This window comes from Dromiciops gliroides, chromosome 4 (genome assembly GCF_019393635.1).
Source record: "Dromiciops gliroides isolate mDroGli1 chromosome 4, mDroGli1.pri, whole genome shotgun sequence".
Taxonomy (NCBI): Eukaryota; Metazoa; Chordata; class Mammalia; order Microbiotheria; family Microbiotheriidae; genus Dromiciops; species Dromiciops gliroides.
In genome coordinates this window covers 8,521,412-8,535,739 of record NC_057864.1, presented here as the reverse complement: position 1 = coordinate 8,535,739, position 14,328 = coordinate 8,521,412, and the positions used below count along the sequence as shown (strand labels likewise).

The following is a 14,328-nucleotide window of genomic DNA, read 5'->3' as shown; positions in this document are numbered from 1 at the left end:
TGCCTCCGAGGGGAAGAGAAGGCCAGCTGTAGACAAGGGCTGATGGAGAAGGGTTAGGCTCCCTTTCCTCAGGGCCTTCCACGTCAAGGGAAGGACCAAGAGGCCTCCTGAAGTGGTGAGTCCCTTGAGATACAGACGGAACCATGTGGCTCGGAAGGTCCCGTCCACTCATCTGTTTCTGTGATGTCAATAGTTAAACTCCCCTTTGTAAAAGAAAGAAGGTTCAAAGCATGGCTCACAGGTACTGCTTGGAGAAGCAAAGCAAAATTTGGCCTGCTCAGTTCTGTTGTACATCTGTGGACAAAAGCTGTGTTTGCAACAAACAACTGCAGCTGAAGCATGAACACCAGTGCAGAGAAGAAAGAGATGCAGAAATACTAGAAAGAATTCAGTAAAACTCTCCAATTAAATCAACATATTTTCTGATACACAGTACCTTAGCACCAAGGTGGAAAACGTATGGAAAAGTGTGGTTCAAGCACAAGTCCACAAAACCCTCAATGCCTTTATGTCTTAAACACGCTGGAAAGAAAACTAGGAGGCACCAAATAACATTACCAAAATAGATACATACACGTACATACACGTGTGTGTATATGTATGTATGCATATGTATATATATGCATACATATACATATATATATATGATATTATTGGAAGAACAGGAAAATACTTATTATTCATGTAAAAGTTATCCTATAATCAACCTTCTGTGTACAGACAATCAACCATTCAGAGCAATGAACAATAGAGGAAAAGATGTAACAAACACAACTAAATAAGTGAGAATGATTAAAATAGGAAGTGGTCAACAAAAATGATACCTCTATTGATTATAATAATTTTACACAGAAACTAAATCAATGTAGATCTACTGACCCATCAAAATCAAAAAAGCTCCCCAAAATGTGTCAGCAAACAACTAACTTGCCAAGAGGTAATGGTGGTCAAAAGTAACACCAGTGTAGTCTGTGAAGAAAGATAATGATTAATTGTGACCAATATCATCTCAGAAACCATAGGCAGTGGAAGGTTAAACCACCTTCAAGAAACCAGACACTAGCTGTGTGGGAACAAGAGTCCCAACTAACCAGCCATGTATGTCAAGGACATTTAAGGACAAGAACGGAAGAACAAACAGAAGACAACAGAGCCATTATGCTAGGGATTGATGGCATCTGAGTCTTAGATTTCTCTGTGGGATGGTAAAAATGCCATCGAAGAGAGCCAAGGCGTTGGCCTGGAACAAGTGACTCTAAAGGAGTCACCGTGCAGAGGGGTTGCACGACCCCCTCAACACCCACTTTCCTATCTCTCTACACCTTTAGGAGCCCACCCCAGGTAATAGGATGAGCACAGAAGGGAATAGGTGGGCTCTGGCAAGCAGTGGTCAACAATGGATCACATCTTTCACGTTTCACATCTAAGTGAAAAAGTCAGAGAACAAATGATCTCCACCATGTTTATTGTCTGAGTATGTAAAGCAGCATTTGAACTGGTAGAGCAAACACCACCTTGAAGGCTGTCTTCCGAGCAGGTGTCTCCCTCCCATCCATACATTAAAACCAGTCAAGATTCCCTGAAGGTGAAACAGAAATAACACTGTCCCTAACACTGTTCAGCAGCAGCTCCACTTCACCAACACCAGATGAGGCACAAAACAGGCTGAAGAGGGATTGAGGACTCCCTTCCTCCAGACGCTGACTTTAGTAGTCCTGAAACCTTGCAAAGCCTCCCTAAGAGATCAGTCATCACTTCCAGGAGTTTGGCCTGACCACCCATACAAGAACGAACACATGGGATCAGACACAAACACGAAGCTGTGGATGGAGTTCATCCTCGTGGGGCTGGACTGACCGAGAGAAACTGTAAACAAAGGCTGGTCCTCTTTGCACCACCAATATTCTACTGGGGTTCCTGTACAAGATGTGGAATACAACCCAAAAAAAAGAAAGAAAAGAAACATGGCCCAGAGAGTAACGAAATGCAAGCAGACTGCAACTTAAGAAGAAAACCAAAGAATGACAGGAAAGAGATGAGAAGGGCCACCTGAGACTTCCAGAGAAGGCCAGGAAGCCCTCTTGAACAGAGGGAAGATCCCCTGTGGCAAACTTAGGGATGTCCTCTGACGACAAAGAAAGGAGCAGAATAAAATCTGCATGCTCTGAGGGACTTCCCAAATCACTAAGACCAGAGAGCCATTTGAGTTTACTGCCAATAGTCAATGGGCGTCTGGTCAGTGTGGGAAGAAGAATGATGACGGAGAGAGGGCCACACTCACCATTCCAAAATGGAAGTGAACTGTTCCCTTAAGCTGCCCAAACACTGCCAGCTGCTAGAGAGACCCACAACATCGATGTCCCAGAGACCTCCAGAAACTCTAGTGCACTCAGTTGCTTGTGTCCACAGCCAAGCTAAAGGTCAAGTTATTCAGACCTGACCCTTCAGGGAAACCACCGTCCTCATGAAAGAAAGAGGAAACAAAGATGCCACTAAACTGTGAAACTGCACTTTTGTTCATTAATTATTTCAGAAAAAGAGACTAGCTCCTCCCTCTCTTGCTCAGGGGCTACTCACAGGCCAGCAATGCCACTCTTACCAGAACAAGAACCTTGACCCACTCCATCCTTGGGCTGGGCAGTCCCCGATCAAGCGGCTCAGTACACTAATGCTGAACACAGAATGGGTTAAGCCAAGCTGGAGAGACCCACCAGCCTCAGAAGCAGGGACTCCAGGGATACAACACCAAGCCCAGACATTTTATTTAAAAGCAAGGCTAATTCACCTTCTCTAAAAACTACTCCACAAAAGCTCAGGTATCTGGGGGTCTGGGTGGGGGTGGCGGTCTTCCTGGCATAGGAAACTTTAAATTAGCTTAAAGTACAGTCTAGACTCTCCATTCTTGAAATAATACAGAAATATGGAATGTCTTCCCTATAAACATTTAATCAACATGCATATATTGCGCTCTATGTGCTAGGTACTAGGGATACAAATTTTATGGACAGAGCTCCATGGCAGCAGAACTAGGAAGAGTACTTCATGAGAGTGTGACCAAGGCAAGAAAGAATTGAACCACACTGCACGCTCCGTCTGTGACAAGTGGCAAGACAATTTTTTGATAAAAGCTTGGTCAATAAGTAAAAATTAACTCAAAAGAAAATCTCAGGACTAAATTCTTGATATATCAAGCCTATTTCCCCTTTATAAACGTCAACTACAAAAAAGGCTGATGTTAACAAAGAAAACAAACAATATGTGAAAAGCAAAGTGTTGGGGCAGCTAGGTGGCGCAGTGGATAGAGCACTGGCCCTGGAGTCAGGAGGACCTGAGTTCAAATCCGGCCTCAGACCCTTAACCCTTACTAGCTGTGTGACCTTGGGCAAGTCACTTCACCCCAATTGCCTCACCAAAAAAAAAAATTCCACTGTTATCAAAAGTTTACAATCTTATAAAACAAAACTATTTTTGCTTACTATACCTCAAAATTCTGTTCCATCAAGTTTCCACCTTTACTTAAACTCTCCATGATGGCCTTATTTCGAAGAATATCCTCTTCACTAAGGTGTTCTCTCCTTTTTCTGGATTCTAAAACAAGTCCATTGACCAGGTAAAAGTAGGCCAAAAAGTTTCCCACTCTTTCCTAAAAGGAAAAAAAAAACACATCTTTTAAAAAGTTAATAGGGAAGTCACTTAACCCCAATTGCCTCACCAAACAAAATAAAACAAAACAAAACAAAACAAAACAAAAGTTAAGAAAATCTACAATAAAAGGAATCTTCAAATTGGAGGTCCACTTATATCATTAATTGAAAATTATACAAAACTGAGGTGAAATTGATATTCCTTAATCAACCACAGAACAAGCTCTATCCTTTGAATCCTAATAAATAAAATGTACTGGATTTATCAAGCTCAAATTTTATAAACTAAAATTTCTAGACAAGTCACAACCTTTTATGGTAACCTTAAGTTTGACAGCTACTTGGGACATTAATAATATTATTTTAAAAGCACCAACAGGGGGCAGCTAGGTGGCACAGTGGACAAAGCGCCAGCCTTGGATTCAGGAGGAGCTGAGTTCAAATCTGACCTCAGACACTTGACACTTACTTACTGGCTGTGTGACACTGAGCAAGTCACTCAACCCTCATTGCCGCACCACCCCCCCACCCCCGACCAAAAAGAAGAAGCACCAACCAATTAAAAAAAAAAAATGAAAATAGCATGTGCTACCTCTTGACTCCTTGTCAGTCTCTTGGCTGTTCATCATCTGAATCAGTCTGTCACTTGGGGATCTCACCAGCCCCTTACGGATCTCATTCCCTGTGGATGACTCCCACAGCTCTCTATTCCACCCTCCCAGCCCTCCTAACTCATCTGAGCTCAGCTGCCCAAAGACTATTTCAAACTTGGAGAGCTTGTAGATATCTCAAACTCAACAGGTCCCAAAATGAACTCCAGACCCATCTCCAAACTTCCCTATTGCTTCTGAAGTACCACCATGCTTCCAGCCATAGTCATCCTGGTCTCCTCTCTCTCCCTTATCACCATATCCAATCAAGTGCCAATTCTTTTCTCTCCCTCCACATCTCTCCAAACCACAGATACCAAGTTAGTGGGCAGCAGGAGAATCCAAGAGATAAAATGCTACTGAACAATTAACTAGGGAAACAAGTGTTCTTGGTTGGCTGGTTGGCTTGTGGGGGGGGGGGGAGAACAAGACTTATCTTTTTAACTTCCAATCATACTACCCAAAACTGAATTAAAAGCATTATCCCTTGTGGTTTCCAAAAGCACTTGGAAGGACACAACTTTGAAAGATCCAAATCAGGTGAGGACAACCATCCCCTCATTATATCACAGAACACATAGATCCTTAAGCATGCGACCCCATATAACTAACCACCATCACTCCATCCTGGTAGCAAAACCACAGAGCAAAATATGGGCAAATTTCTTAAAGTTGGTTCTCTCAGCGATTTCTGGCCTCATGGCTGACAAGGGCTTGGGCAGGCTAAGTGGCTTTATGGAAGGCGTGAGATGCCTGATTCCCACACACCGTTTTGTCTTCCCGGAAAAGCCACCCCGTCTGGGCACGTGTGAAAGTGATGGATTTGGTCGATAAAGTTGCGGAATAAATATCGCTGCTCATCAAAATGTCAACTTCTTCCTCTGTTTCCATCTCCGATTCCTTGAGGAGAAGAAGAAGTTTTGTTCATTGGGTTTAATAATGTGTTGGCACTGAAAAATCATTACATATTATCACTAAAAATATTTTTAAAGTTTTCTGTTTGTTTTTCTATGAAATAAAAGGCAAGAGAAGAAAGCAAATTCCATGGGGAAATTTCCTTTTAAAAAATATTGTTTTGGGGGCGGCTGGGTGGCACAGTGGATAGAGCACCGGCCCTGGAGTCAGGAGGACCCGAGTTCAAATCTGGCCTCAGACACTTGACACTTACTAGCTGTGTGACCCTGGGCAAGTCACTTAACCCCCATTGCCCCATGCAAAAAAAAAAATAATTAATTATTTTAAATTACATGGAAGACCATTTTTTAACATTCAATTTTTAAAACTGAGTTCCAAATGCTCTCCCTTCCTCCCTCCTACCCCAACCCACTCCCTAAGATGACAATTAATTAAACATAGGTTATACATGTGCAGTCATACAAAACATACTTCCAAATCAATCATGTTATAAAAGAAAGCAGAAAATAAATTAATTTTTTAAAAAAGAAAGCATACCCCCCACTAAAAAAAACCATAAAAATAAAGTACAAAATAGTATGCTTTGATCTGCCTTCAGACTGTATCAGTTCTTTCTCTGAAGATGGATAACATTTTTCATCAAAAGTCCTTCAGAACTATCTTGGATCATTGTATTGCCAAGAAAGGCAAGGTCATTAACACTTTTTCATCATACGATGTTACTGTTACTGTGTACAATATTCTCTTGGTTCTACTCACTTCATTTTGCATCAGTTCATCTAAGTCTTTCTGGATTTTTCTGGAAATAACCTCTCATCATTTTTAAAAATCATAAATGTATTTATTATTTTCTAGTTACATGTAGAGATAGTTTTCAACATTTGTTTTTATAAGATTTCTAGTTTCAAATTTAAATTCAAATTTTGCTTAATTAGCTTATGCATATTAACTGCCAACACCCCAAAGGTGGAGACTGGCGCCATTTTCAAACATGCAATGTATATAACGGGAGGGAGGACACGTTAAGGGGAAATTATGTGGAGGTGTTCTGGGAAGATTGTACACCTCTTAGTCCTCAACCAATGAGTGAAGAGGGGAGGACCTTTGCAGTAGGATCAGGGATTCAAAAGAGGAGTTTGCTGTGGCAAAGTGTGCCACTCCTCTTTAGGGTGTGTGCCCATTCTTGCAAGAATGTAATAAAGCCTTCATAGAGTCACCAAAAAGGAAAGTCCAGTATTATTTCTGACAGGTCAGAAGGAAGAAATGAACCCGGGCCTTTCAGATTCCAAGTCTAGCCCTCTCTTCTACCCGATCTTCCACACCACCATTCCTCATATATTTGTCACTGGGACTTCAAGTGAGGAACTGTCTATCACCTGTCGCTGCAGACTAACCACTCCCCAATGGTCGAAGACTTGCCCAGGGTCACACATCTGGTATATGTCAGAGGTGAGAGGTCAAAGCTAGGCCTTCCTGACTGGTAGAGTTGATTCTCTACCAACTACTCTGACAGAAGACATATCCAAGGACATATATTAGCACACTCCATCCTCAGAAATGTGGAGAGCAGCAGTATCAGGGCACGCTAAATTTCAGGTGGTGGGAGACACCACGAGATTGTTTTAAAGCCTTAAGTAAAAAGTTTAAGCACAAGAAGAATAACCACAAAAAGCAGAGAAAGTGTTCAAAAAGCAAGAACCAAAAAATCACATGATGCAAACCTTTGAGGAATAATAGTTAATCAAAAAAAAAATAACCCTTCAAAGTTATTATGTAAAGATGAAAATTAAGAAAAGAACACTGTGTTCGACCAGGAAAAGAACAGGTGACCTTGGAGTATATGGATTCAATGGAGAAGGGAAGCCAGAAACCATAGGTATGGAGGAGCAAACCACTGTTCCCCTCTATTCTCAGACACCGAGGTAACGGCCTGCAGACAAAGCCCCCCAAACTACCCCATTGCCCCCAGACCCTGCCCACAAGCTGCTCTCACCTCATGGTGGATTCGCTGGTAAACTCTCTGCTCGTTATCTAACACCACAAACGACTCAGAGGGCGCTGCATCACCACTGAAAATGAAGCTCAAGTCTCCTCGTTGGCACTTCATGTCAGTAAAGTCTATGAGAGTTGTGTCAAGCCTGTGGAAAATGGATGGATGAACTCGACCCTGGGAGACACTGTATGCACATAATTCCTGATGAAGCAGTTGTGTTAACATCTAAAATGACCACATTTCATGATCAAATTTAGTTGTTTTGCACATGGACTAGGACAGTGCTTGGCAACAGTGACCATTACTGACTGGTGGCTCTGTGGGCTTCCATCTCCTCACCTAGAAAAGGAAGCAGAGCTAAGATCCCTTAATGTTTGCTGTCTCAAGATCAGTAACCTTGCTATCAATTGTATTCATTCACTAAACAAACATTTTCCCAAAAGGTTGTCATAGGTAAAGCACTATGCTAATGCTTATGGGGATGTAGAGATAAGTAAGATTCAGATTCTGTCCTCAGGAAATCTTTACTACTCCTTTATTTGATCAACACTGACAAATAAAACATGAACTGTGTTAGAGTTAATTTAATAACTTCCCTTCTTATGCCTTTCCTAGTTATATAATATCTTCCTGGTTCCAAAATATATTTCACTTTTATTTGACACCAAAATAAATTTTTAAATTCTCTCATACGGGGCAGCTAGGTGGCACAGTGGATAGAGCACCGGCCCTGGATTCAGGAGGACCTGAGTTCAAATTTGACCTCAGACACTTAACACTTACTAGCTGTGTGACCCAGGTCAAGTCAATTAACCCCAATTGCCTCACCCAAAAAAAAAAACAAAACCCCAACCCCCCCAAAAAATTTCTCTCATGAAGTCATTTTATCAACAATTGAACTATAAAGATTTGTCTTTAAATAAAACAAACAAACAAACAAAAAAAAAAACCAGCTCAAATTCTTCCCAAAGCCCATCTCTCATCATACCTTATCATTGTGTGGTATATTTATTTGGGTACATAGTCCATAGCCCCACTTCCTGCCCCAGGGGTTTGCAATAATGTTATCTTTTTTGTTTGTTTGTTTTTTTGGCGGGGCAATGGGGGTTAAGTGACTTGCCCAGGGTCACACAGCTAATAAGTGTCAAGTGTCAGAGGCAGGATTTGAACTCAGGTACTCCTGAATCCAGAGCAGGTACTTTATCCACTGAGCCACCTAGCTGCCCCAATGGGACCTTTTTGAAACTCTGAATCCCAGCACTGAATCCAGTGCTTTGAAAAGACAATTCTCGCTTTACATAAATTTGCAAATTTGACTTTACATACAGAATTCTGAAAAGCAAGGGAAGATATAAAAGAAACATGTATGAAGAGAACTTGGAAAAAATATGCCCAAAGTTCATTCCCAACTTTCATGGATTTGAGACAAAGATGAAATGTTTTGAAGAAATGAGTAACAAGACTATAAAATTAGCTCAGGAACTGGAGATATAAATGATGTGGAGAAGCTGACTGAGTTTGATGGAAAAGAAATGAGGATCTAATTAAACTGTTAGCTGCAAAGATTGCTGAAGAAAGGGAAGCTTTGGAAACTGAGGTCAAACCAAAAAAATTTACAAGAAAACAGCTGGCAGAAGCATTTCATCATCTGAGTGAATGGTTTTTCGCGTTGAAAAACTGGATCCAAATATTTCAAGAATTTCAAAAGTTCAAAGACTAGTTGAGGATAATATTGCTTGCTATCTCATCAGATATAAAAGGGAAGAAAGAGAGCCACTTCCCAAATATCTCTCAATAGTGGCATAAAAAAGTTTCATGGTCAACCCCAGTAATAAAGAATAGGTGCAGTGGGTGGGTAAGGGACAATAGCAAGACTGCACACTAATGTTAACTTGACTATGATACTGTGCAATACTTTATCATTAACTTGACCTTTCGTTTTATAATTCTGCTTATTATCATGGTAGAGTAATTAATATGGGCACATTTTATGACTTGCATAACAAGATATTGTTTTGTTATGTAAGCTAAGTGAAGTAGATGGGTAGGGGTAAATTTGCATTAGATAAAAATCACTTTACATGGAGATCTGAGGAACAGGCTATTTAGGTAAAGCAAGAACTGTCTGATGACCCAGTGTTACTTTTTGGGGGGGCCTGGGGGGGGGGGTGGGGGGTGAGGGGCGGGGGGGTGGCAGGGCAATGAGGGTTAAGTGACTTGCCCAGGGTCACACAGTGTCATGTGTCTGAGGCTGGATTTGAACTCGGGTCCTCCTGAATCCAGGGCCAGTGCTCTATCCACTGCGCCACCTAGCTGCCCCCCTAAAGGTTTTATAAATTTCTTTTAAGTATAGCATACTGGTGTTTTTTGTTTTGTTTTGTTTTGTGGGGCATGAGGGTTAAGTGACTTGCCCAGGGTCACACAGCTAGTAAGTGTCAAGTATCTGAGGTTGGATTTGAACTCAGGTCCTCCTGAATCTAAGGTCAGTGCTTTATCCACTGTGCCACCTAGCTGCCTCAACCCAGTGTTTCTTGAATGAATATTGCTCCATGATAGTGAATAGCTGGCATTTACAAAGCACCTAAAGGTTCACAAAGAGTTTATAAATTACATCTCATTTGATCTCCACAACACCCACATGAGGTAAAGTGATATTTTTTTATCCTCATTTTATAGATGAAGAAATGGAGGCAGAGAATAGGTAAGTGACTTGCCCAGAGCCCTACAGTTAGTTTGTATCTGAGCCAAAAATGCCAACTCCAGTCTTCCAGATGCCAAGTCCAACACTTGACTGTGCCACTCCATTCCATGAGGCCTGAGACTAATGTTCTGTTCAGTGTTATTCAAAATAGCAAAGGGTTTTTAAAAGAAGATTCCCAGGGCAGCTAGGTGACGCAGTGGATAAAGCACCGACCCTGGATTCAGGAGGACCTGAGTTCAAATCTGGCCTCAGACACTTGACACTTACTTACTAGCTGTGTGACCCTGCGCAAGTCACTTAACCCCCCATTGCCCTGCAAAAAACAAACAAAAGATTCCCTTCCTTAAGCTGTCAGAAGTTGAAACTGGTCATAATTACTTTTAACCATACTCAGGGACAAAATCATTCAAAAGTTACAAGGAATTAATCATCTATTACCTTTAAAAGGCATCTACACATACTATCTATATGACCATGGGCAGGTCACTTACTTGAAAAAAAAAAAAAACGCATCTACAGGCAAAAACATTTCAAGAAGATTCTTTTTTTTTTTTTTAAAGTGAGGCAATTGGGGTTAAGTGACTTGCCCAGGGTCACACAGCTAGTAAGTGTTAAGTGTCTGAGGCCGGATTTGAACTCAGGTACACCTGAATCCAGTGCCGGTGCTTTATCCACTGCGCCACCAAGCCGCCCCAAGAAGATTCTTAAACCACAATATATTTCTTTTCTTTTTGGGGGGGTTAAGTGACTTGCCCAGGGTCACACAGCTAGTAAGTGTGTAAAGTGTCTGAGGCCACATTTGAACTCAGGTCCTCCTGAATCCAGGGCCAGTGCTCTATCCACTGCGCCACCTAGCTGCCCCTCACAATATAATTCTAATTTATAAACTTCACGAAATGAATGATTTTGATTATTCGACATGGAGGTAATTTTTTTAAGCTTTCATACAATTTATATAGCACAATTTAAGGCCCTACTCCTGTAATTTTGAGACAAGAAAACAATCATTTAACCAATTCAATTTAAACTATACTATAATAAATATTCTAAATGTTAAAACCTAAAACTTTTTTCGGTAAAATGATAACTATACTAGATTCTATCTATACCTCAGTCCTGGAAGTTACCTACAACACCCAACCAAACTGTTTTAAAACGAAATCTTTACCAGAAAGGACATTAAAAGTAAACTTTGTATTTTGTGTGTGTGTGTGTGTGTATATATATATATATATAACCTGTATCAGATTGCCTGCTGTCTAGGGGAGGGGGGAGGGAGAAAAAAATCTGAAATTGGAGAGCTTATATAAACAAAAGTTGAGAACTATCTTTACATGTAACGGGAAAAAAAATAAAATACTTTATTAATTTAAAAAAAAAAAAAGGTAAACTTTGATCAAGTAAAGCATTCAGAAACACAGCAGAGTTTTTTCCACACCTCAGTAACAAAGCAAATCGTCTTACCTGATATTGATACCTTGTTTGTATATTTTACATGCATCAGAAGGCAGAATTCGGGAAAGTAAAGGCACTATATTTGTAACAGAAAAGATTAAATAATTAATGCATTGAGAAACCTAATGAACATTTATGCAAGTATAAATAGAGCAATGCTAAAAAGTTCAGTAATTCTATGAAAGTGTCATAATTACTTTTATGAAAGTTATAATCACTTTTTTTTTTTTGGCGGGGCAATTGGAGTTAAGTGACTTGCCCAGGGTCACACAGCTAGTAAGTATCAGGTGTCTGAGGCCAGATTTGAACTCAGGTACTCCTGAATCCAGAGCCGGTGCTTAATCCACTGAGCCACCTAGCCGCCCCAATAATCACTTATTAAAGAGATAATGTTTAAGGCTAATTTTTTTTCTAATTTGTTTTAAGGTTAAAAACACGACCCAACAAAGCAACATTCTCAACCAATTTTAGAAAGCTACTATTTAATCTAGAACCAGAGGTAATATGTAGTCTAAGTAACTCATGGGATGACCTTTATAGAAAATGAGCTCTGACCTCCAACTTGAGACCACCATGACCAAGCCTCCAGTTTAAGACAGATTTATAAGGGATATGAGAGGGGGCAGCTAGGTGGCGCAGTGGATACAGCACCGGCCCTGGATTCAGGAGTACCTGAGTTCAAATCCGGCCTCAGGTGCTTGACACTTACTAGCTGTGTGAACCTGGGCAAGTCACTTAACCCCCATTGCCCCACCAAAAAAAACAAAAAACAAAACAAAAAAAAAAAATAAATAAGGGATATGAGAAGTGGAAAGGGGGAAAAGGAAGCTTCCCCAAAAATGGAAGAAGGAACAGGAAGGGGTTCCTGCAGCCAACAAAAAATTTCTGAATGTCTGTTAATGTACAAAACAGGAGCTGTCTGTAATGTTACTGATGGGTCTAGGGTCTAAGACCCAGGTGATGACACAGCTCCTCTACCTCTTTTTGTAGAGATGTGAAAAGAGGCTTTCTATACCACATTACCAAAGACAGCAGGTTCTTGGGGTGCACCTATTACATCCAGGCCCAAGAGTCATACCTACGTCACAAGCCTGGGGATTGTAACCTTAATGTGTCATGGAACAATTTTGGAAATTGGATTAAGCCTACGGATCACTTCTCATAAGTGGTGCTGCCTACGTTCATAACAGAAGGAAAAAGTAATTTTCAATTAAAGGTTGGTGAAAATAAAGTCATAATTCTTCCCCCCTTATCAACATTCAGAGAATCCCCCTAATATGTATCCCCAGACTTCCTTAGACACTTAAGAATTAAGAACCGGGACAGCTAGGTGGCGCAGTGGATAGAGCACTGGCCCTGGAGTCAGGAGTACCTGAGTTCAAATCCAGCCTCAGACACTTAACACTTACTAGCTGTGTGACCTTGGGCAAGTCACTTAACCCCAATTGCCTCACTAAAAAAAAAAAAAAAAAGAAAGAATTAAGAACCCCCTTTTATAAGCTAAAGTTATGTTTTGGGGAATAAGATTTTAATTGTGGTATATCTAAACTCAGATAAAGAGTTATTTATAATACAATTCTACACAAAGAAATGGGAACAAAGAAAATGCTTAAGGTTGTGATGAAATTTTTCCATTATATATATACACGGCACTTTTTACAGATGTTTCACAAAGGTTTAATATGTGAAATTTAGTTAGAAATTACAAACCATCCAAATGTTTAACTGGAAAAAATAATGCTGGTTACCCCTACATGGAGATTTTTATTAATAAACATTTCTAAACATTTTGTAGTTCTTGGCCATTGGGGTCAACACTAACTGGATCATTCTAGGAATTTCAAAGTGAAACATTACAAACATAAAAACAATTTGCTGTCCTGATCCATGTAGTTACATTCCTCTTTTCCTAGAAAGCAAGGGCTCAGAAAGGTCCTAACTATATGTCTCTATCTATAGCAGGAGGTAGCTGCTCTTCCTTTCTCCCTTCAAGTTTTTCTTTCTCTGTGTAACTGATATGACTTGAGGCAAGGGAGAACTCAAAAAGAGGTCACCTTTAAATTCCTCGATGGGGGCAGCTAGGTGGCGCAGTGGATAGAGCACCAGCCCTGGAGTCAGGAGGACCTGAATTCAAATCCGGCCTCAGACCCTTGACACTTACTAGCTGTGTGACCCTGGGCAAGTCACTTTAACCCCAATTGCCTCACCAAAACAGAAAAAAGAAAAAAAAATTCCATTGTGATTCAAATATATTAAATTACTGACGTAACTAGAAAAACAATGCTGCAAAACAAATTCTAACATCTCCCATCTGAAGCCTCTCTGGCAGAGCTTCAGTCCTCAACAGAAACTCAATAATAGAAGACTTTCACGTAAAAAATAAACTTTGTATTGAAGCTTAAGATTAAAGATCTGAATAAGTATCAGTTTAATTTTCACCAAGAATTTAATAGTTTATGGAAAAATACTGTATTTTTCCAACAGTGCATCTAAAGAATCTGTGGGCTTGTTTAAGTATACACTTGTTACAATCTGCCTAAAGCACCTAGCACAACTCCAGCTACACGGGCAGTAATAATAATAAATTTGTCTTATAAAAATCATCACAAATAAAGTGATTTTTCAAAAATTCCTTGGTTTATGAGGCTCAACTTGATATTAACTTTAGGCACCACAGCCCAAGCAGAAAGAACAATGGCCTCGAATCAGAACCACAGGGCTCGATCATGGTCCACCATTTATTAAGCAGGGTACCTTGGGTAAATCTCTTGACTATCTCAGCCTGTTTGCTCATCTACAAAATGGGAACAGTCACCTCTCAGGACTATCCAGATGTGATGGAAGCTGAGATGTGCAATATAAATGAAAGCATAAATGAAATAAATTGCAGGAAGAAATAGGGCAACATGGTGAAGTAAAAGTAATTCAAGATTCCAGAACATAGAGTTAATCAGGATTAAAATCTGATGC

The 14,328-nt window shown here is 40.3% G+C and overlaps 1 protein-coding gene across 1 annotated transcript in view; it reads right to left on the bottom strand.

Moving 5' to 3' along the window:
- Positions 1–14,328, bottom strand: part of ANKRD13C (ankyrin repeat domain 13C) — a 74,498-nt gene that overhangs the window by 11,879 nt on the left and 48,291 nt on the right. Inside the window, exons 6-9 of the mRNA XM_044001048.1 lie at positions 11,368–11,434; positions 7,203–7,347; positions 5,063–5,194; positions 3,482–3,643 (exon numbers count right to left, since the gene is read on the bottom strand). Of these exons, the coding sequence (XP_043856983.1) occupies positions 3,482–3,643; positions 5,063–5,194; positions 7,203–7,347; positions 11,368–11,434 (506 nt within the window). The remainder of the gene's footprint in view (positions 1–3,481; positions 3,644–5,062; positions 5,195–7,202; positions 7,348–11,367; positions 11,435–14,328) is intronic.